Here is a 24,609-nt window from a genome sequence, read left to right as displayed (position 1 = left end):
ACAGATGGGGGTCCCCTCTGACTAGGGAGACGGGGTTAGAGACAGATGGGGGTCCCCTCTGACTGGGGAGACGGGGTTAGAGACAGATGGGGGTACCCTCTGACTGGGGAGACGGGGTTAGAGACAGATGGGGGTACCCTCTGACTGGGGAGATGGGGTTAGAGACAGATGGGGGTCCCCTCTGACTAGAGAGACGGGGTTAGAGACAGATGGGGGTCCCCTCTGACTGGGGAGACGGGGTTAGAGACAGATAGGGGTCCCCTCTGACTAGAGAGACAGGGTTAGAGACAGATGGGGGTCCCCTCTGACTGGGGAGACGGGGTTAGAGACAGATGGGGGTCCCTTCTGACTAGGGAGACGGGGTTAGAGACAGATAGGGGTACCCTCTGACTGGGGAGACGGGGTTAGAGACAGATAGGGGTACCCTCTGACTGGGGAGACGGGGTTAGAGACAGATGGGGGTCCCCTCTGACTAGGGAGACAGGGTTAGAGACAGATAGGGGTACCCTCTGACTGGGGAGACGGGGTTAGAGACAGATGGGGGTACCCTCTGACTGGGGAGACGGGGTTAGAGACAGATAGGGGTACCCTCTGACTGGGGAGACGGGGTTAGAGACAGATGGGGGTCCCCTCTGACTAGGGAGACGGGTTAGAGACAGATGGGGGTCCCCTCTGACTAGAGAGACGGGGTTAGAGACAGATGGGGGTACCCTCTGACTAGGGAGACGGGGTTAGAGACAGATGGGGGTCCCCTCTGACTAGGGAGACGGGGTTAGAGACAGATGGGGGTACCCTCTGACTGGGGAGATGGGGTTAGAGACAGATGGGGGTCCCCTCTGACAGTCCCTGTCTCCCCAGTCAGAGTGTACCTCCATCTCTCTCTTCCTCCCTGTCTCCCCAGTGTGTGTGTGTGTGTGTGTGTGTGTGTGTGTGTGTGTGTGTGTGTGTGTGTGTGTGTGTGTGTGTGTGTGTGTGTGTGTGTGTGTGTGTGTGCAACAGATATAAAATGTTAACAACAGAATGAAAATGCAAATGTTAAACACCGTAGCCCAGACTGGGTTGGAAAGAAAATAGTCTAGTGGACTCATAGTAAAGGTTTGTGTTGCCTTGCCTCTGGTGTCCTCCTCTCTTGGCTTCTCATGCTTCCCAGGATGCACTGGGCATTCCATTTCATACTACAGCGGTGAGAGTCATTGTGTCCCACAATGGAGTTAAACCACTGGAGTTAAACCTCCGCCACATGCTATTATTAACACACATACAGCTTTTCTGCATTCTTCAAAGTGAAGCATTATTGAATTATAAGGGTGACAGGCCCATATCTTTACAACCATACCGAAGGTATTGTGACTTATTCCTGGTCATATTGTACGTCCTGTACTACACTCCGAAAGATCATGTTCTCTTGTATGCCTTCTTTAGATCCTGGGATTCTACAGAATACTATGTCTCATTGTTTCTGGAGGGTTCACATCTCAATCTGAGCATATTTCACATACATTCAGTAGACTGCTTCTAGTATCCCAAATGGCACCCTAGTCCCTATTGTGTACTTTGGGATGCATCCAATTACTTATTCCAGATTTGAGTGTAATCTGTAGTAGTTGGACATAGTTTCCACTCGTTTTCTCCTCTCACTGTGTGGGTGGGTGGTTGCCAAGACCGCAGCAGAGCAGTCAGAACCGCAAAGCAGGTTAAACCTCTCTGGAACACGTTAAGGGTTTTACAAAAACGCTCCAAAGTACATCCAAGTTTACAAATGCAATCAATAGACCTTGTATTAGCCAGCAGTCTGGACCGGACGGAACATTGAGGAAAATAGCCTCTATGTCTCCGTGGGCGGAGGGAGAGTCCTGGCCAGGTCCTGGGTCTACTGGCCGCCTATCGGCCTGTCAGATAGCAGAGCTGTGGCAGTAGGATGGAGATGGATTACCAGGAGGTTGGAGCTAGCACTCTTCAGATAAGCATACTCCAGAGAAGGGCAGCTAATTTAGCTGCTGAAGCTCCAACTCGCTTCGAAACACAATCATCCCCAAGGTTGAATCTCTGGCACTCCAGCTACTGTAACCATGCCCCCACTGCACTGGGCAGACGTCAGTTCAACGTCTAGTCTTGATTTACAGTTGGTTGAGTTGTCATCTAGACTGAATTTATCATGAAACTGTCACCATGTCATTGGATTTAGCTTAATAAAAGTAGAATTTCCTTACACTGATGAATTTTTGCAAATCCAATCAGTTTTCTCACGTTTATTAATGAAACGTTATCACATTGTATTTTGTAGTTGAAACGACATGGAAGCCATGTTGATTTAATCTGTTTTTGCCCAGTGGGACAAGGTAAGCAGGCCAGTCAAAAAAGCGGGAGAAAGTTGTCTGATTTGCCTTTTTCGAACACCAAGGGCACTATGAAGGTCTTTGTTTTACAATGATTATTACTGCTTGACCATTGCTTTAATCCAAGGTCCCTTTTGATTCCTTCTGCCTTTGCTGAAATGTCATGAGCAATGCATGAAATGCTGAAATAGGCTTGAATGTACTTTATGGTTTTGTCTTAGTACATTTCATGGAAAATTCTGACAATAATATGGTCGTTTAAAGGCAAACATTGCTGGTAGTTTACAATTTTCAAAGTGCTGAGCAGTTCAGGCCCAGACTTCTCCTTCTCTGGGCTCTAAAACTGTCTGGTTCTTAATGTAAAGAAAACGTAGCTTTTTTTGCTGGAGGCAGTATTCACATGAATAGGTCTGCCATAGATGATACATCCCTACATCGTGTTTTCTACCTTGGCTGAAAGCTCACTGAATCTCGGTGTCCTCATTAATTTTACATTTGGAGATATGAACTGCAGGTTTAGGAGATGAAACTACAGTGGACTTTCCCAGTAAATTCTCATTTTTAGCAAGCTTCAGCGGTTTGGCAAGTTTCTTCACATACATTTAGCTTTTCAGTGACTCCCAGGCAGCCCACGGGTATAGTGATGGAGAAGGTTAGGGCGTTACTATTTTCGCTTCTTAAAATGTGATTTTAAACCTAAAACGTAACCTTATCCCTAACCTTAATCCTAACCTTAACCCTCACCATTACCACACTGCTAACCTTATGCCTAACTCTAACCTTAAATTCAGAACAAAAAGCGAATTGTTTGTTTTCATACATTTTTACAATATAGCCAATTTTGACTTTGTAGTTGGGGTAACTAGTGGAAATGTCTCCTTACTTCCTCATGCTAGAATGGACAGTCCCCCAACCCTCATCAAATATGTAAATATACACTACCGGTCAAAAGTTTTAGAACACCTACTCATTCAAGGGTTTTTCTTTATTTTACTATTTTCTACATTGTAGAATAACAGTGAAGACATCAAAACTATGAAATAAAACATGGAATCATGTAGTAACCAAAAAAGTGTTTAACAAATCAAAATATATTGAATATTTGAGATTCTTCAAATAGTCACCCTTTGCCTTGATGACAGCTTTGCACACTCTTGGCATTCTCTCAACCAGATGCATGAGGTAGTCACCTGGAATGCATTTAAATGAACAGGTGTGGCTTCTTAAAAGTTAATTTGTGGATTTTTTCGCACTTAATGCTTTTGAGCCAGTATACAGAATTTGGTAAAACGTCCATAGTAAGGCAAGAACAGCACTAGTAAGCAAAGAGAAAAACATTCCATCATTACTTTAAGACATGAAGGTCAGTTAATCCGGAAAATCTCAAGAGCTTTGAAAGTTTCTTCAAGTGCAGGAGCAAAAACCACCAAGCACTATGATGAAACTGGCTCTCATGAGGACCACCACAGAAATGGAAGACCCAGAGTTACTTCAGCTGCAGAGGATAAGTTCATGAGAGTTACCAGCCTAAATGCTTCACAGAGTTCAAGAAACACACTGTCACGATCGACGTATGGAGGAGACCAAAGCGCAGTGTGGTGTAAATACATTCTTCTTTATTGAAGGACGAACACGAAGAACAAAACAACAAGACAAACGTGACCGCTAACGAAACACTGAGCTGACGTGCAACATAACATAGCCAATAACCCACGAAATACCCAAAGAATATGGCTGCCTAAATATGGTTCCCAATCAGAGACAACGATAAACACCTGCCTCTAATTGAGAACAAATCTAAGCAACCATAGACCTACATAAACACCTAGATAGTAAACAACCCCATAAATCTACAAAACCCCTAGACAGTACAAAAACCCTAGCTGAGACAAAAAAACACACATACCACCCTCGTCACACCCTGATCTACGAAAATATATAAAGAAAACAAAGAGTACTCAGGTCAGGGCATGACACACACACTTCTCATCATCAACTGTTTAGAGGAGACTGTGTGAATCAGGCCTTCATGGTCAATTTGCTGCAAAGAAACCACTACTAAAGGACACCAATAAGAAGAATAGATTTGCTTGGACCAAGAAACACGAACAATGGACATTAGACCGGTGGAAATCTGTCTAGATTTCCAATCGCTGTGTCTTTGTGAGACGTGGTGTGGGTGAACGGATGATCCGTGTATGTGTACTTCCCACCGTGAAGCATGGAGGAGGAGGTGTTATGATGTGGGGGTGCTTTGCTGGTGACACTGTCTGTGATTTTTTTACAATTCAAAGCACCTTTAACCAGCATGGTTGCCATAGCATTCTGCAGCGATACGCCATGCCATCCCATCTGGTTTGGGCGTAGTCGGACTATCATTTGTTTTTCAACAAGAATGACCCAACACACCTCCAGGCTGTGTAAGGGCTATTTTACCAAGAAGTGATGGAGTGCTGCATCAGATGACCTGGCCTCCACAATCCTCTGACTTCAACCAAATTGAGATGTTTTGGGATGAGTCAGACCGCAGAGTGAAGGAAAAGCACCCAACAAGTGCTCAGCATGTGGGAACTCTTTCTAGACTGTTGGAAAACGTTTTCCAGGTGAAGCTTGTTTAAGAGAGTGCCAAGAGTGTGCGAAGCTGTCATCAAGGCAAGGGGTGGATATTTGAAGAATCTTAAATACAAAATATTTATATTTTGAGTTAATACTTTTTGGGTTACTACATGATTCCATAGGTGTTATTTCATAGTTTTGATGTCTTGACTATTATTCTACAATGTAGAAAATAGTAAAAATAGAGAAAAACACTTGAATGAGTAGGTATTCTAAAACTTTTTACTGGTAGTGTACACATTAAGCACATTTTCGGGGACATACAGTATTTGATATAATAAAAACAAAGACAACTGTAATTTAAAGGCACATCTCTCTGTCACACACACACAGTGAGGAGTTAGAGGTGAGGCAGGGCCATTGTTGAAGTTCTCAGACACGTCTGTTTGTCACACTAGTTTATCTACCCAGATTACAGTGGAAATGTGTGACCTTTACTGAATCACACCTGAGGTTTTTATTCAAGTGTTTAATTTTTCTGTGGTGGATTAAAGGAACTAACTGCATCTCTAATTTGTTCACAGAGCTAGATGAGGCCTGTACGTTTGTTCACGGTCCAAGATTTCAGGCTCCTTTGTTTTCTCTCAATTTAAATTTTCAATTTAAGGGCTTTATTGGCATGGGAATCACATGCTTACAGTGAAATAGATCATAAACAAAGTGAAATAAACAATAAAAATGAACAGTAACATTACACTCACAGAAATTCCAAAGGAATAGACACATTTCAAATGTCATTATGTCTATATATATTGTTGTAACGATGTGCAAATAGTTAAAGTACAAGAGGGAAAATAAATAAATATAAATGTGTGTTGTATTTACAAAGGTCACAAATCTCTCACTATCAATTAAATTTGAGTTTAAGGGCTTTATTGGCATAGGGAACATATGTTAACATTGCCAAAGCAAGTGAACTAGATAATAAACAAAAGTGAAATATACTCTCTCTCTCTCTCTCTCTCTCTCTCTCTCTCTCTCTCTCTCTCTCTCTCTCTCTCTTCCTTTCTCTTTCTCTCTCTCTCCCTCTCTCTCTCTCTCTCTCTCTCTCTCTCTCTTCCTTTCTCTTGCAAAAAAACATGTTCACATTACCAAATAAAGTTACATTTCACCCCAAAAATACGGGAGTTTATCAAAATTTGATTTGTTTTTAAATCTTTGTGAATCTGATGGAAATATGGTCATACATTTGGCAGGAAGTGCAGCTCAGTTTCCACCTCATTTTGTGGGCAGTTTGCATGCAGCCTGTCTTCTCTTGAGAGCCAGTTCTGCCTATGGCATCCTCTCTCAATAGCAAGGCTATGCTCACTGAGTCTGTACATAGTCAAACCTTTCCTTAAGTTTGGGTCGGTCACAGTGATCAGGTTTTCTGCCACTGTGTACTCTCTGTTTAGGACCAAATAGCATTCCAGGTTGCTCAGTTTTTTAGTTAATTCTTTCCAAGTAATTATCTTTTTGTTTTCTCATGAAGAGGGTGAGGCTTAAGCTGCATCCCTGTCTTACTCCACGGCCGTTTGGAAAGAAATGTGTGTGTTTTTTTGCCAATTTTAAGTGCACATTTGTTGTTTGCAGTTTATAATATTGTATGTTTTTCCCCCAACACCACTTTCCATCAATTTGTATAGTCAAAAGATGTTTTTGAAATCAACAAACCATGAGGAAACTTAGCCATTGCTGTAGTTTGTTTGTTTGTTTGTCAATTAGCGTGTGCAGGGTGAGTTAATGATCTATTGTACAGTAATTTGGTAAAAAGCCAATTTGACATTTTCTTTGTATGTTGTTTTCGCTGAGGAAATGTACGAGTCTGCTGTTAATGTTCTGCTGTTTTGTTATTTGTTACGGGGCCAAAAAGATTGGATAAATGGTTTTTCTCTACATTTCTGTTTTGGATAGATAGCTCTGTGTTTTTTTTGTTTGATTCTATGTATTCTATGGTTAGATTCTATGGATTCTTCCATTACATTGAGCTGATTTCTGACCTGACCTCATTTTGTCCAGGAAGTTGTCTAAAAGGGATTGAATTTGTTGTTTGTTGTTTTTTGGTAAGTTTCCACACTACTTTCCTTCCATCTATAGCATTTCTTAATATTCTTCAGTTCCTTTGGCGTTGATGCCTCATGATTGAGTATTGCTCTGTTCAAGTAGACTGTTATTTAATGTGATCTGATAGGGGTGTCAGTGGGCTGACTGTGAACGCTCTGAGAGACTGGGTTGAGGTCAGTGATAAAGTAGTCTACAGTACTACTGCCAAGAGATGACATATAGGTGTACCTACCGCAAGAGTCCCCTCGAAGCCTATCATTGACTTTGTACATGCCTAGTGTGTGACAGAGTTCCAGGCGTTGTGACCCATTTTTTTTGGTTATGTTGTGGTAGTTTCACTGAAAAATATTTTTAGGTGCAGTACGTCATTACGCACAGCCTTTTATCCACAACATGTCAATTGGATAGAAACCTAGCTACTGGTAGTCATTCTGATAAAACTGAGGTCAGAGGTCACAATAGGAGGGAAAGTGTGCTCAATCATTATCTCCTGCCTATGAGCTCTTGAGCCCATCCACCACCCAAGCCAACACACTCACACTCTGTAGGTCCATGGGACTGATGATGATCTCCCATTGTTAAAGGGAAGAGACACAAGCTGGCTGTCAGCCCAATGACTCTGTTTTCATTCAGGCTATTTTACAACATCAGCACCCAGGTAATTAGCAGTTTTAAATGAACAAAGTTGGCTGATACCTGCAGACATGCATATTCGTAGCCTCTTGTCTGTCTCTCAGCTAGCTGAGCGTGTCTGCAGTGTGTGTGTATGTGTGTGTGTGTGTGTGTGTGTGTGTGTACAAGAACATGTGTGTGTGTTCATACAAAAACGTGTGTGTGTGTGTGTACAAGAACATGTGTGTGTGTGTGTTTGTACAAAAACGTGTGTGTGTGTGTGTGTGTGTGTGTGTGTGTGTGTGTGTGTGTGTACAAGAACGTGTGTGTGTGTTACATAAAAAGACTAATTCACAGTAGACCATGTCATGGTTAGATCTTCCATCCCCCCGGTAGCCTGACAGGTGGAGCAGACACTTCCCCTTTGCCTTGCTCTAAACCACGGACCAGAGGAATAAACATGCTCTGAATGATTTGAAAATAATATACACCATCCGTGGACAGACACACTTTAACCAGTCTTTCTCCAGTGAATCCACTGAGAACAGTTTGCCTGAGCATTAGTTGGCTGGGTGACACACGCAATGGTTGGAATACAAGCGGAGTAACCAGTGATGGGCTGGCTGCGCTTTTAATGGTCTTAATGGTCTTCTTTTGTGGCCCTCTCGCTCTCTCTCTCTCTCTCTCTCTCTCTCTCTCTCTATCTCTCTATCCCTCTCTCTCCCCCTCTCTCTCTCTCTCCCTCTCTCTCTCTCTCTCTCTATATCCCTCTTTCTCTCTCTCTCTCTCTCTCTCTCTCTCCCTCTCTCTCTCTCTCTCTCTCTCTCTCTCTCTCTCTCTCTCTCTCTCTCTCTCTCTCTCTCACTTTCTATCTTTCTCTCTCACTCTCTCTCTCTCACTTTCTACCTTTCTCTCTCACTCGTTCTCAATCTTTCTCTATCTCTGACTCTCTATTTCACTCAACTATATATTTTCTTCCGTTACAGCATCCTCTCTCTCTTTTTGGCTCTTTCATTTACTCAAATACTGCACATGTCTCAGCCAGTATATGGTTTTCTTATCTTGCTCTCCCAGCATGAAGCTAAAGCTGAACCCAACCCACCCACTGTGTCCTTAACTTCAGATGTGCAGGCAAGTTCCATGTGAATGCATTGCAGTACTGAACTGCATGTAATGGTGGTGAGGGAGCGCGAAAGTTTTCTCACTGTCTTGATGTTGAGTTGAGTTTGTATTTGTATTTCTTTATACAATTCTAGAAATGAGAGAGATAGAGAGAGAGAGAGAGAGAGAGAGAGAGAGAGAGAGAGAGAGAGAGAGAGAGAGAGACAATCAGGATGATTTTCTTACTTTACATGCCTGACGTCATGCCTAACTTAACGGCTGTCTCCCTCCTCCCTCTTTTCTGTCTTAGATGTTGTAACAAAGCGTAACGGCTGTCTCTTTCTTCCCTATTCTCTGTCTTAGATGTTGTAACAAAGCATAACGGCTGTCTCTTTCTTCCCTGTTCTCTGTCTTAGATGTTGTAACAAAGTGTAACGGCTGTCTCTTTCTTCCCTATTCTCTGTCTTAGATGTTGTAACAAAGCATAACGGCTGTCTCTTTCTTCCCTGTTCTCTGTCTTAGATGTTGTAACAAAGCATAACGGCTGACTCTTTCTTCCCTGTTCTCTGTCTTAGATGTTGTAACAAAGCATAACGGCTGTCTCCCTCTTCCCTGTTCTCCCCGTCAGAACTGCAGATCAGTGCCTGTGGAAACCCTGGGGTTCCGCCCAAAGGCATCCTGGTAGGGACACGCTTTAACGTGGGAGACCAGATTCGCTACAGCTGTGTGACCGGGTACGTCCTGGACGGGCACCCACAGCTAACCTGTGTCACCAACGCGGAGAAAGGCGCTGTGTGGGACTTCCCTGTGCCCATCTGCAGAGGTGAGTGTCCATGCCCTGGCACTGTGTGTGTGACACTGTGTTGGTGACAGCTGCATGCTGGGAGTGTGTCTGTGGAGATGGTATGGTGTGTGTATGGCAGAGGTGTGAAAGATTTGTCCGAATGTGTTTGAGTTTTGTGTTCATCTGTGAAACTGTATGTGGGTGTATATATGTGTGTGTGTGTGAGAGAGAGAGAGAGAGAGAGAGAGAGAGAGAGAGAGAGAGAGAGAGAGAGAGAGAGAGAGAGGCCAGAGGACAGAGAGGACAGAGGACAGAGAGGACAGAGGACAGAGAGGACAGAGGATAGAGAGGACAGAGAGGACAGAGGACAGAGAGGACAGAGGACAGAGAGGACAGAGGACAGAGGAGAGAGAGGACAGAGGACAGAGAGGACAGAGGAGAGAGTGGACAGAGGACAGAGAGGACAGAGGAGAGAGAGGACAGAGGACAGAGAGGACAGAGGAGAGAGAGGACAGAGGACAGAGAGGACAGAGGACAGAGAGGACAGAGGAGAGAGAGGACAGAGGACAGAGAGGACAGAGGAGAGAGTGGACAGAGGACAGAGAGGACAGAGGAGAGAGAGGACAGAGGACAGAGAGGACAGAGGACAGAGAGGACAGAGGAGAGAGAGGACAGAGAGGACAGAGGAGAGAGAGGACAGAGGACAGAGAGGACAGAGGAGAGAGTGGACAGAGGAGAGAGAGAGGACAGAGGACAGAGGAGAGAGAGGACAGAGGACAGAGGACAGAGCAGAGAGAGAGGACAGAGGAGAAAAAGGACAGAGGAGAGAAAGGACAGAGGACAGAGAGAGAGAGAGAGAGAGAGAGAGAGAGAGAGAGAGAGAGGAGAGAGAGAGAGAGAGAGAGGCCAGAGGACAGAGAGAGAGGAGAGAGGAGAGAGAGGTGAGAGGACAGAGGATAGAGAGAGAGGTGAGAGGACAGAGGACAGAGATAGAGAGAGAGTACATGAGTACATAAAGTACAGGTGTATGATAGTGTTGTACGCCAGGGTTTTGCGTCACACTATCAGCATAGAGGAACACACACCATCAGCATAGAGGAACACACACACCATCAGCATAAAGCAACACACACACACACACACCATCAGCATGGAGGAACACACACAACATCAGCATAGAGCAACACACACACACACACACCATCAGCATAGAGCAACACACACCATCAGCATAGAGCAACACACACCATCAGCATAGAGCAATACAAACCATCAGCATAGAGCAACACACACCATCAGCATGGAGCAACATACACACACGCCATCAGCATTGAGGAACACACACACACACACACACACACACACACACACACACACACACACACACACACACACACACACACACACACACACCATCAGCATAGAGCAACACACACACACCATCAGCATAGAGCAACACACACACCATCAGCATAGAGGAACACACAAACCATCAGCATAGAGGAACACACACCATCAGCATAGAGCAACACACACCATCAGCATCGAGCAACACACAGACACCATCAGCATAGAGGAACACACACACCATCAGCATGGAGGAACACACACCATCAGCATAGAGCAACACACATCATCAGCATAGAGCAACACACACACACACACACACACACACACACACACACACACACACACACACACACACACACACACACCATCATCATAGACACACACACATCAACACACACACACACACACACACACACACACACACACACACACACACACACACACACACACACACACACACACACACACACACACACACACACACACCATCAGCATAGAGCAACACACACACCTTCATTATAGAGCAACACACACACCATCAGCATAGAGAAACATACACACACACACACACACACACACACACACACACACACACACACACACACACACACACCATCAGCATAGAGGATGAATCGTGTGATTGGCTCCCTTCGCTTTGAACACACTCAGATGTATTGTTCCGTGTTGGGGCCAATTATAATGTGCATTATCCATGACCGTTTTCAAATAAAAGCCTCTCCGTAGACACCGTGTGCCTCCGCACGCTATGTCCTTAATAATCAGTGTAAGACGACAGCAACGTGCATCATGTTTCCTTCTGTCTGATGAACACGAGACTGGATCGAATCACCAGAGCCCCATTCAATGGGGTAGAAACAAGTAGGAATGTTACTCCCCTCTCCGGCAATGCGATGCCAGCCTGCATATTAAACTAAACCATTAAGTGATCTATAATTTAACATGTTTGTTTTCTTTAAAGTTGAAATGGAACAGAAAACGGTTGGAGTTGCAAGCCTGAAAGGTCAGAAGAGATAGAGGGAATAGAAGTTCAGAAGCATTAGACACCTCTGCTTTGACATTCTACATGTGTTGGCCTTGCAGTACAGAGTACAGTGTGTGTACAGAACTATTCAAGGTGCAGTACAGAGTACAGTGTGTGTACAGAACTATTCAAGGTGCAGTACAGAGTACAGTGTGTGTACAGAACTATTCAAGGTGCAGTACAGAGTACAGTGTGTGTACAGAACTATTCAAGGTGCAGTACAGAGTACAGTGTGTGTACAGAACTATTCAAGGTGCAGTACAGAGTACAGTGTGTGTACAGAACTATTCAAGGTGCAGTACAGAGTACAGTGTGTGTACAGTCTATTTAAGGGTGTTTAATATATACTGTACAGCACATTCATGTTCATATTGTCCTCTTGACTTTGGTTCTAGTCTACTCTTTGGACATTTTAATCTCTCTACCATGTATCAGGGTGACTTCTGGTAATGAATAAGTACTATGTGACGTTAGTTCAGTGGAAAGTTGTGACATGAATCAAGCGTCAATCACAAATCACGTACGTGTTCAGGAGATTGTTCTGACACACCAGTGAACGACCGTAACCTAGATTCTGTTATAAGATGTTCAGCCAGCAATGAATTATCCCAGATCATGGGATACTTCTTTACATCTACAATTTAATCAACAATTATTTCCTGTTGAAAATGGGAGAAGAACTCAAATTGGCCATCGCAACTTTAATATAAGGCCATGGGTTCCATCATCGTCGGGCAACATTTATGTGTCTGAAGGTGAACACCTCCTGATATCTCAGATCACCTTGTCTGCACAGTTTCCTCGAGCTGTGGACTGTAAAAACAAGCCACATTTTTTTTATCAACAGGGAAGTTTATACTGTGAGATTTAGAAACTTTTAAAACCATGACTAGAGTGAGACAACGAATACAGCAAAGAGCTACTGTTTTATGTGTAAGTTCGTGTTTAAGTTGATATTCAGCACTGTCCACACTTTTGTTGCAACACCTTTACAAGCCATAAAATGTGCGTTCTTCCTATTTCCACATGCTGCAACCAACATTGCAGCTGCAATGAGTGAGAATAGCAAATTGTTTGGATAAGCTTGCGTTGTTATTATCAGCAGCTTGTGTCTTATCACTTTCGCTGGTCACAGGAGTAACATGAATTGGTACATAAGGCAGAAATAATGCAGAGGGACTTGAGTTCAGCCATCTGGAAGACTGTCCCCTTTTCTCAGCAGAGGGAGGAAATGCAGAGGGACGGTCAGCAGCCTCACCACTTCTCCCTCCCCTCAGATGGACCATCAGGACTTCAGTCCAGTAAAATAACTTTCACTTCATTAATACAACTAATACAACAAATGATCCATGACCAGTGGGATCATGTTCTGTACCTATATTTTTATAAATATAATATCAAAATGGTCTGAGAATATAACTTCATGGCTACAGAACTGCTTTTAATTGGTTAATGTTGCATAAACTTTTTAAAAAAGTGATGTGTTTTGACTCAGAAAGTGATCATGACTCAGAAAACGTTGGTGACCACTGATCTAGACATTTACATTCTGCCTGTGCTCTTTGTATATTAATGGACCAGGGAGCCTGTCCACTATATATATTAATGAACCAGGGAGCCTGTTCTCTATATATATTAGTGGACCAGGGATCCTGTAATCTATATATATTAGTGGACCAGGGAGCCTGTAATCTATATATATTAGTGGACCAGGGAGCCTGTTCTCTATATATATTAATGAACCAGGGAGCCTGTTCTCTCTATATATATTAGTGGACCAGGGAGCCTGTTCTCTATATATATTAATGAACCAGGGAGCCTGTTCTCTATATATATTGGTGGACCAGGGAGCCTGTTATCTATATATATTAATGGCCCAGGGAGCCTGTTCTCTATATATATTAATGGACCAGGGAGCCTGTTCTCTCTATATATATGTTAGTGGAGCAGGGAGCCTGTTCTCTCTATATATATATGTTAGTGGACCAGGGAGCCTGTTCTCTATATATATTAATGGACCAGGGAGCCTGTTCTCTCTATATATATGTTAGTGGAGCAGGGAGCCTGTTCTCTCTATATATATATGTTAGTGGACCAGGGAGCCTGTTCTCTCTATATATATGTTAGTGGACCAGGGAGCCTGTTCTTTATATATATTAATGGACCAGGGAGCCTGTTCTCTATATATATATGTTAGTGGAGCAGGGAGCCTGTTCTCTCTATATATATATTTATCAGTGGACCAGGGAGCCTGTTCTCTATATATATTAGTGGGCCAGGGAGCTGCTCGCTGAGGGCTAATGTGATGAGAATCTCAGTGGCTGATCTGCAGCCTGCCAAGGCCCTGTCATCGGTACAAATTGATTTTTTTGCAGACATTCTTCAACCCCCAATAGAAATGAGAGGCTATTTTAGTGATTTGAAGCCAACTACCTATTCCCTGGACATAATGAGAGAGGCATTTGCTTTGCATGAATGTTTGAGAGGAGAAAAGCATTATGTAGACTGACAAAACTCCAAATTAGATTTGCTAGTGTGTGTGTGTGTGTGTGTGTGTGTGTGTGTGTGTGTGTGTGTGTGTGTGTGTGTGTGTGTGTGTGTGTGTGTAACCGGTGTGAAATAGCTGGCTAGTTAGTGGTGCACGCTAGCGGCATTTCAATCGGTGATATCACGCACTCTGAGACCTTGAAGTAGCTGCTTTTACGGAGCGATAGGTATCGATTCTTCGAAGGGGACTGTTGTTGATGTGTTCAGAGTGCCCTTGGTTCGAGCCCAGGTAGGGGTGAGGAGAGGGACGGAAGTGTCACTGTTACGGGCCTGCAGTATGTGTTAGTGTGTGTGTGTGTGTGTGTGTGTGTGTGTGTGTGTGTGTGTATGTGTTAGTGTGTGTGTGCGTTAACATCATACTTGCCATATAAATGCACATGTCCTCTTTTGGGAGCACCCTTAATGCTTTACAGAACAATTTAGTGTTTTCGCTTCCGTCTATAAAACTGTAATTAAGGAACAGTACATAATTAGTAATATATACATGTCAGAGCAATGTTAAAATGTTACAGTACAGTTTAATGAATGCACTCACAGCTTGCTGTTTGCTTGTCCATATAATATGTATATATTCTTAATTACATTCCTTTACTTAGATTTGTGTTTATTAGGTATTTGTCGTGAAATTGTTAGATATTACTTGTTAGATATTGCTGCACTGTCGGAACTAGAAGCACAAGCATTTCGCCACAGTAACATCTGCTAAACATCTGTACAGTACATGACCAACAAAATGTCATTTGATTTGATTTGAAAAGCTCAAAACAAAATGTATTTTAATGAAATACATAAAACATTATATTATTGATATGCCATTTAGTATAATCGCTATGACAAATATTTGTTTAAATACCAGCATACAAGTCCAATCAGTGCCCATTGACCAATTACAATAAAACAGGTCGATTTAAAACCTCCTGACTAATTATGAATAATTGCCAATGCAACTACAGTTGTGACTACAGAAACGGTCAGTAGATATTTCTGTTAAGCAGTGGTCTGATCTACTACTGCAGGTACTCCCAAACTGGGCTACGCACAATGCCGTCGGGCACACCCTTCTCATTAACCTATGGTGAGTTATTCACTATTTTCAATGAACAAATACAGTTTTATAGGTAAGATGGTTAAATAAAGAGCAAAATCATTGATTATTATTATATTATTGTTGTGCCCTGGCCCTATAAGAGCTCTTTGTCACTTCTCACAAGCCTGGTTGTGACAAAAACTCACACTCATTCTTATGCTTAATAAATATATATAGTGTGTGTGTGTGTGTGGCAGGCTTACAATGATGGCAAAAAACAAGAACATTTGAGAGTGCACTGACCCTGGTGCTGGAAGGGGTACGCAGCTGGAGGTTGTTTGAAGGGGTAAAAAAGCTCTTTTGCCAGTAAATTGGGCAAATGATCAGAAATGGGCTGCCTGTGGAAACTCATCCATAGTATGCATGTGCTTATTTGGAATCTTCATGGGTGTGTGCTGCCAAGCTCACTTTGGAGGAGTGTGAATTCAATCTGCCAGGCCTGATCTCTCTCTCTAATATAGATTTGAAATCTCACTCTACTAGGTGGCGAAAAAAAAGACATTCAAAATAAATCCCAGTGTTGATTAATAAGGGAGAACAGAGAAAGCATTTTACTGAAGAGTAAAAAAAAATGTAACTATTATAACAATGTGATAAGTTTACCAAGCAGTGTCTCTGCATTACTCTGAACCAGAGATCATTGGGCCTTTAGAAATTCAACTTCAAGTTTACCAAGCAGTGTCTCTGCATTACTCTGAACCAGAGATCATTGAGCCTTTAGAAATTCAACTTCAATTCATGGACAAGAAAGCATCTTGATAATTATGGAAAAGATAGGAAAGTGCAAATTAAAGTCAAATTCTCTCTACCATATGCATTATGCAATCTGGCACTTAATGAATCCAGGCATGGTAGTCACATTTATTTCACTTCAAATCTAGATAAATGTCTTCAGCTCTAAAGAACAGCATGAAAAGTGGATGGTTGGTGGCACACGATGGATTTGATCTCCATAGTTGGACAGTTGGAAAACATAATCAGATTACTGACTTGTGTTATGACAGTTGAAAGTAATATAGGATGGAGCCGCTCCTGTGGTGATGCCAGACATACTAACGGTTCAAATGGATGAATACTCCATCTCCTCCATGTCTTGTTGTGTCCCCTGTGTTGTGTCCCCTGTGTTGTGTCCCTTGTGTTGTGTCCCTTGTGTTGTGTCCCTTGTGTTGGATGCCTTGTGTTGGATGCCATGTGTTGGATGCCATGTGTTGTGTATGTGTTGTGTCCCCTGTGTTGTGTCCCTTGTGTTGTGTCCCTTGTGTTGGATGCCTTGTGTTGGATGCCTTGTGTTGGATGCTTTGTGTTGGATGCCATGTGTTGTGTCCCCTGTGTTGTGTCCCTTGTGTTGTGTCCCTTGTGTTGTGTCCCTTGTGTTGGATGCCTTGTGTTGGATGCCATGTGTTGTGTCCCCTGTGTTGTGTCCCTTGTGTTGGATGCCTTGTGTTGGATGCCTTGTGTTGGATGCCTTGTGTTGTGTCCCTTGTGTTAAATAGACTCTCTATCATTGAGTCAGAAGGAGCGGTATCGGTATCCTCCGCATTGATCCTGGATATAGAGTAGCCTAAACACAATGGTCACACAGCCCTTGTTAATCCCCCCACCCCCACATTATTAACATACACTAACTACTTATGTTTAGGAAGTTGTTATTCCCAAGTTGTAATGCAAACAATAACAATTCAATAAAGATACAAACACTGAAATGAATGACTCTAGATATACTGTAACAAAAATCCACCGCCACTCTAACCTCCTCAAACGCTATTGGAAAACTGGAGAAAAAAATAATATTTTTCTATTACTAGTTTTTTATTGGAGCTTTCAGTCAGTAAAGCTTGGATTTGCTTGGTTTAAGGGAGCTGGAGCCTGCGGCGGAGAGAGTTGGTGAAGCTTGGTGTGAATCCGTGAAATTGTCATGACAGCGCTGCTGTACAGGTGTACCGGGAGCCCCAAAGAGGCAGGCACTTTACTCAGCTCAGCTCTGCTGTTCCAATTCTGCTGTGCTGGGGTGACAACATCCTCCAACGGTATTAACGGGCATTACCGTCAACTCTCGTCATCCAGCTAACCGTACCTTGCGCCTAGAATCCCATATCCTATAAAGTCAGCCTTTAACATCTTCTGGACACAAACAGAAACTACTACGTACACAACTACCAAATCGATGTTTCTTTTTAGGAAACAAGGGAAGAAAAGTAACATGTGTGTCTGGACACCTTCCAGACAGGCTTTCGGGATGTTTTAGAGGTCACTGAAACCAAGACAGGAAACTGGACTGATGCAAAGCAGCAATGAATCCTATTAGCAGTGAACAGGGGGCTTCTCCATCCTTAATCACAGTGTTATTAACCAGCCACTAGAGGTGAACAGGGGGCTTCTCCATCCTTAATCACAGTGTTATTAACCAGCCACTAGAGGTGAACAGGGGGCTTCTCCATCCTTAATCACAGTGTTATTAACCAGCCACTAGAGGTGAACAGGGGGCTTCTCCATCCTTAATCACAGTGTTATTAACCAGCCACTAGAGGTGAACAGGGGGCTTCTCCATCCTTAATCACAGTGTTATTAACCAGCCACTAGAGGTGAACAGGGGGCTTCTCCAGCCTTAATCACAGTGTTATTAACCAGCCACTAGAGGTGAACAGGGGGCTTCTCCATCCTTAATCACAGTGTTAGTAACCAGCCACTAGAGGTGAACAGGGGGCTTCTCCATCCTTAATCACAGTGTTAGTAACCAGCTACTAGAGGTGAACAGGGGGCGTCTCCATTCTTAATAAGTGTTAGTAACCAGCCACTAGAGGTGAACAGGGGGCTTCTCCATCCTTAATCACAGTGTTATTAACCAGCCACTAGAGGTGAACAGGGGGCTTCTCCATCCTTAATCACAGTGTTATTAACCAGCCACTAGAGGTGAACAGGGGGCTTCTCCATCCTTAATCACAGTGTTATTAACCAGCCACTAGAGGTGAACAGGGGGCTTCTCCATCCTTAATCACAGTGTTAGTAACCAGCTACTAGAGGTGAACAGGGGGCTTCTCCATCCTTAATCACAGTGTTATTAACCAGCCACTAGAGGTGAACAGGGGGCTTCTCCATCCTTAATCACAGTGTTATTAACCAGCCACTAGAGGTGAACAGGGGGCTTCTCCAGCCTTAATCACAGTGTTATTAACCAGCCACTAGAGGTGAACAGGGGGCTTCTCCATCCTTAATCACAGTGTTATTAACCAGCCACTAGAGGTGAACAGGGGGCTTCTCCATCCTTAATCACAGTGTTATAATAACCAGCCACTAGAGGTGAACAGGGGGCTTCTCCAGCCTTAATCACAGTGTTATTAACCAGCCACTAGAGGTGAACAGGGGGCTTCTCCATCCTTAATCACAGTGTTATTAACCAGCCACTAGAGGTGAACAGGGGGCTTCTCCAGCCTTAATCACAGTGTTATTAACCAGCCACTAGAGGTGAACAGGGGGCTTCTTCAGCCTTAATCACAGTGTTAGTAACCAGCACCAAGCACTGCTTTGCTACAGATGTAGAGGCAGGTTCTGTAAGGCCCAGTAACATTTTGGCTATAAATATGCATTACATAAAACTGGCATAAAAGCTGTTCTTCATGGTGCCTTGTGTATCAGAACAGATGTTCAATATATCTGAGTAACCAGGTTTTAGCGGTACATTGCAGTTACATGATATATTCACAGCTTTCAGAGATTATATAACAGCTTTGGGAGAGTGGCTAAGTGGGAGAAGAAAAAAATCTGTGAAATGAGCACCATTGGAAATATTTTTTGCCAATTACAGGCTGATTTGAATGAACCAGATTGCAGTCTTTCTGGATCGTACTTTGATTGGTTTCACAACCATGATGTTCACCCTGTCTGGCTTCTCTTGTCTTGGTTCAGCTGTTCACTACTTCTGCATTGTTTGTATACTGTAAAAGTATTTTCCATCAACCTAAAAAAATTATCAACTGTTTACAAGTAAATGGTTTTCTCAATGTAATTTTTTTTGTACATTGGTTGAAAACAAATATAGGATTCAAAGTCAAATGTTATATTTGATTAATCTATATTTCAAGTTTCAACCTTTTTCTTTCAACATTCAACTTCCTATTCCCTCTTTGGTTAAACCTAATAAAAAACATAACTACTAACTAATATGTATATATATATATATATATATATATATATATTCGTACCGTATATATATATAGAGCCCATTTTTTCATGTGGTACCAAGTAGATTTTTCACTTTGGAATTACCTGTCCACATTTCTTCAATTGGGTTACAAGTAATAAAATCAATTTCCTGTTAATCCAGATATTAAGTTAGTTCCATAACATAATGAATATAAACACTTTCTTCACATAAGATTTTCATGTTAACTTGTAACCAAATGGTGTTTTTATTTTTACCTTTATTTAACTAGGCAATTCAGTTAAGAACAAATTGGACAGTGGGTTGAACAGTGGGTTAACTGCCTGTTCAGGGGCAGAACAACAGCTTTGTACCTTGTCAGCTCTGGGGTTTGAACTTGCAACATTCCAGATACTAGTCCAACACTCTAACCACTAGGCTACCCTGCTGCCCGTGATCATTTACATTTAACATTTACATTTAAGTCATTTAGCAGACGCTCTTATCCAGAGTGACTTACAAATTGGTGCGTTCACCTTAAGACATCCAGTGAAACAGCCACTTTACAATAGTGCATCTAAATCTTTTAAGGGGGGTGAGAAGGATTACTTTATCCTATCCTAGGTATTCCTGAAAGAGGTGGGGTTTCAGGTGTCTCCGGAAGGTGGTGATTGACTCCGCTGTCCTGGCGTCGTGAGGGAGTTTGTTCCACCATTGGGGGACCAGAGCAGCGAACAGTTTTGACTGGGCTGCGCGGGAACTGTACTTCCTCAGTGGTAGGGAGGCGAGCAGGCCAGAGGTGGATGAACGCAGTGCCCTTGTTTGGGTGTAGGGCCTGATCAGAGCCTGGAGGTACTGAGGTGCCGTTCCCCTCACAGCTCCGTAGGCAAGCACCATGGTCTTGTAGCGGATGCGAGCTTCAACTGGAAGCCAGTGGAGAGAGCGGAGGAGCGGGGTGACGTGAGAGAACTTGGGAAGGTTGAACACCAGACGGGCTGCGGCGTTCTGGATGAGTTGTAGGGGTTTAATGGCACAGGCAGGGAGCCCAGCCAACAGCGAGTTGCAGTAATCCAGACGGGAGATGACAAGTGCCTGGATTAGGACCTGCGCTGCTTCCTGTGTGAGGCAGGGTCGTACTCTGCGGATGTTGTAGAGCATGAACCTACAAGAACGGGCCACCGCCTTGATGTTAGTTGAGAACGACAGGGTGTTGTCCAGGATCACGCCAAGGTTCTTAGCGCTCTGGGAGTTGGACACAATGGAGTTGTCAACCGTGATGGCGAGATCATGGAATGGGCAGTCCTTCCCCGGGAGGAAGAGCAGCTCCGTCTTGCCGAGGTTCAGCTTGAGGTGGTGATCCGTCATCCACACTGATATGTCTGCCAGACATGCAGAGATGCGATTCGCCACCTGGTCATCAGAAGGGGGAAAGGAGAAGATTAATTGTGTGTCGTCTGCATAGCAATGATAGGAGAGACCATGTGAGGTTATGACAGAGCCAAGTGACTTGGTGTATAGCGAGAATAGGAGAGGGCCTAGAACAGAGCCCTGGAGGACGCCAGTGGTGAGAGCGCGTGGTGAGGAGACAGATTCTCGCCACGCCACCTGTTAGGAGCGACCTGTCAGGTAGGACGCAATCCAAGCGTGGGCCGCGCCGGAGATGCCCAACTCGGAGAGGGTGGAGAGGAGGATCTGATGGTTCACAGTATCGAAGGCAGCCGATAGGTCTAGAAGGATGAGAGCAGAGGAGAGAGAGTTAGCTTTAGCAGTGCGGAGGGCCTCCGTGATACAGAGAAGAGCAGTCTCAGTTGAATGACTAGTCTTGAAACCTGACTGATTTGGATCAAGAAGGTCATTCTGAGAGAGATAGCGGGAGAGCTGGCCAAGGACGGCACGTTCGAGAGTTTTGGAGAGAAAAGAAAGAAGGGATACTGGTCTGTAGTTGTTGACATCGGAGGGATCGAGTGTAGGTTTTTTCAGAAGGGGTGCAACTCTCGCTCTCTTGAAGACAGAAGGGACATAGCCAGCGGTCAGGGATGAGTTGATGAGCGAGGTGAGGTAAGGGAGAAGGTCTCCGGAAATGGTCTGGAGAAGAGAGGAGGGAATAGGGTCAAGCGGGCAGGTTGTTGGGCGGCCGGCCGTCACAAGACGCGAGATTTCATCTGGAGAGAGAGGGGAGAAAGAGGTCAGAGCACAGGGTAGGGCAGTGTGAGCAGAACCAGCGGTGTCGTTTGACTTAGCAAACGAGGATCGGATGTCGTCGACCTTCTTTTCAAAATGGTTGACGAAGTCATCTGCAGAGAGGGAGGAGGGGGGGGAGGGGGAGGAGGATTCAGGAGGGAGGAGAAGGTGGCAAAGAGCTTCCTAGGGTTAGAGGCAGATGCTTGGAATTTAGAGTGGTAGAAAGTGGCTTTAGCAGCAGAGACAGAAGAGGAAAATGTAGAGAGGAGGGAGTGAAAGGATGCCAGGTCCGCAGGGAGGCGAGTTTTCCTCCATTTCCGCTCGGCCCCCCGGAGCCCTGTTCTGTTCATCATCTCATCAATGGAAACCTTTCCAGGCTCTTTAGTATTACAGTATTATTGCAGATATCATTTAAGTTTCAGTGCTGGCAGGAAACATATAATCATTAAAAAAAAACTTTAAAAATTACCTGAAATTATATTGACTCTCATTGGTAGCCAAAAAATAACTAATTGAAAGACACGCCCACACTAGGCCATGCCTCCAACTCTTCTGATTGGTTGCCACCGCTACATTGCACCGAGCGCTTTGCAATGCGAATGCACATTAGGTGTTGAAAGCAATTTACAAGCTTTCATACAATAAAAAAAATCATATTGATCTGTCAAATTTGTTATTTGATTTGAGACAATTCAATAGAATAGGTTGAACGAACCAAAACGTAATTTTGAATCATATCAATGAGAAAAAGCACTTCAGATGAACGACAGTGCCATCCCACTTTTTACAGCACATGATGCAAATCCCTAGCATCAACTCTGAACATTTCAGCTGTTTCTTTCAAAGGCTGTGGTTAGATAAAATATGTTTACTGTCTAAAAACAGCTCTCTCTCAATCAGACGGAATTTCTTGATGTGTATTAAAACTGTAATAATTTGACGCGTGCCCGAAAGACAAGCTTTAGATGCTGCTAGTGGGTCTTTCATTTTGATGGCTCCATTTAGGCTTTTTTCAAGGAGCTGAAAGCAGCCGACATTTGGGCTTAAATAGTCACATGACTTCTTTGCTCTCTCCCCTGTCTCTTAGCTCTGAGGCCCTGACAGCCCAGGGACCACCTGCTTAACAATATAAATCCCATAGCTGTTAGCGGGCCAGTTTAAATGGGAGCTGACATCCACACTACTCCAGCCATACAGTACATGCTGAGCATCACGCAGGCAGCAACCCAAACACCAAGAAGCATGTATTAAGGCTGGGTTGGCTGAAGTCTCGAGTATTGATGTGCTACTGAATAATTGTCATAGGGTATGAATTATGGGTAATGCAGGCTTCTAGTTGATGACTTATGTTTATCAAGAGGAAAATATATGCATTTCATACAATCTAAATGTGACCGCTTAGGTGATCAAATGTCTTCCATTGTCATTGGGTCATTGCTCAGAAACAGTAATGGAACCCTGAAATGTGCAGTAGAAACGGTATCATACCTCTAGAGGCCCACATATATCCATAGAGCAGAAACAATGCCTGATGTGACATACTCTAGAGAAAATAGGATTTGGGATGTGTTAGGAATTTTGGTCTGATTGAAGTCTTTTTTTGGGTAGTGCCTTCCCCTTGATTCCCAATTCCCCACACACACACACACACACACACACACACACACACACACACACACACACACACACACACACAAACGCACGTACACACACACACACACAAACGCACGTACACACACGCACACACACGCACACGCACACACACAAACGCACGTACACACACACACACACACACACACACACACACACACACACACACACACAACTGTCATGTTCTAATACAGCCTGGGTTCTTACGTTTCCTCTGCATAGCTAATACACTACATTGTTGTGTCTAATGTCTCTGGTCTTCCCTCTGGACACATTAAGTAATTTCTCCATATGGACCTAGTCCTCTATCGAACCCAGCAGCTTTGTAAGTAGCTTTCTTAGAACAGGGAATGGCACTCGGCGCATGCTATTACAATAAGATAGAATTAGTAAAACAGGTCTGTTGTGAATATGGGTGATGCAGTACTACCTCTTCCGAACTACATGTAGCTGATGTTCACTAACTCACTGAGCTGTACAGTGTGTTTTAAGACAATACGGTGTCAAGAGATACAAGGTGTCCTAAATCATATTATTTTCTAGTGGTCGTGTTGTTTTCTTAACTAAATAGATTTTTCTATTGTATTACTTATCTAGTGGTTGGGCTGAAAATCACAGGCCAAAGGATACTGGACTATGAACAGTAACTTAGAATAGGTTCCAGTCAGTACTTTTCACCCATGGTAATATAGAACCCTTGGACTGGACTGGCATTTGGGTGTGTTGGCAGGCATTCACCTCCACCAGCCTCAACACAAAGGCTGTTTCTCAAATATTCCCTGTTTATTTTATTGAACCTTTATTTAACTAGGCAAGTCAGTTATGAACCAATTCTTATTTACATTGACGGCCTACCCTGGCCAAACCCAGATAATCCTGGGTCAATTGTGCACCGCCCTATTGGACTCCCAATCACAGCCGGTTGTGATTCAACCCAGGATTGAACCAGGCTCTGTAATGAAGCCTGTAGCACTGAGATGCAGTGCCTTAGACCACTGCACCACTCGGGATACTATATAATGCTCTACGTTTGACCAGAGCCCTGTGAGGTGGTGGTAGTGGTCTCTGGGTGTGCTGGTCTAGGAGAGAGGCAGGAGGAGTCTGCAGTAGAGGAGCGGCTGT

General features: G+C 43.7%; 1 protein-coding gene across 1 annotated transcript in view; it reads left to right on the top strand.

Annotated features, from left to right (window-relative positions):
• The window catches only part of LOC115128828 (CUB and sushi domain-containing protein 3-like), a 997,580-nt gene that overhangs the window by 219,159 nt on the left and 753,812 nt on the right, over positions 1 to 24,609 (top strand). The window contains exon 4 of the mRNA XM_065018010.1: positions 9,337 to 9,531. Within this exon, the coding sequence (XP_064874082.1) occupies positions 9,337 to 9,531 (195 nt within the window). The remainder of the gene's footprint in view (positions 1 to 9,336; positions 9,532 to 24,609) is intronic.

Source organism: Oncorhynchus nerka, linkage group LG4 (genome assembly GCF_034236695.1).
Source record: "Oncorhynchus nerka isolate Pitt River linkage group LG4, Oner_Uvic_2.0, whole genome shotgun sequence".
In the NCBI taxonomy this organism is placed as follows: Eukaryota; Metazoa; Chordata; class Actinopteri; order Salmoniformes; family Salmonidae; genus Oncorhynchus; species Oncorhynchus nerka.
This window is presented reverse-complemented; position numbering and strand designations above follow the sequence as displayed.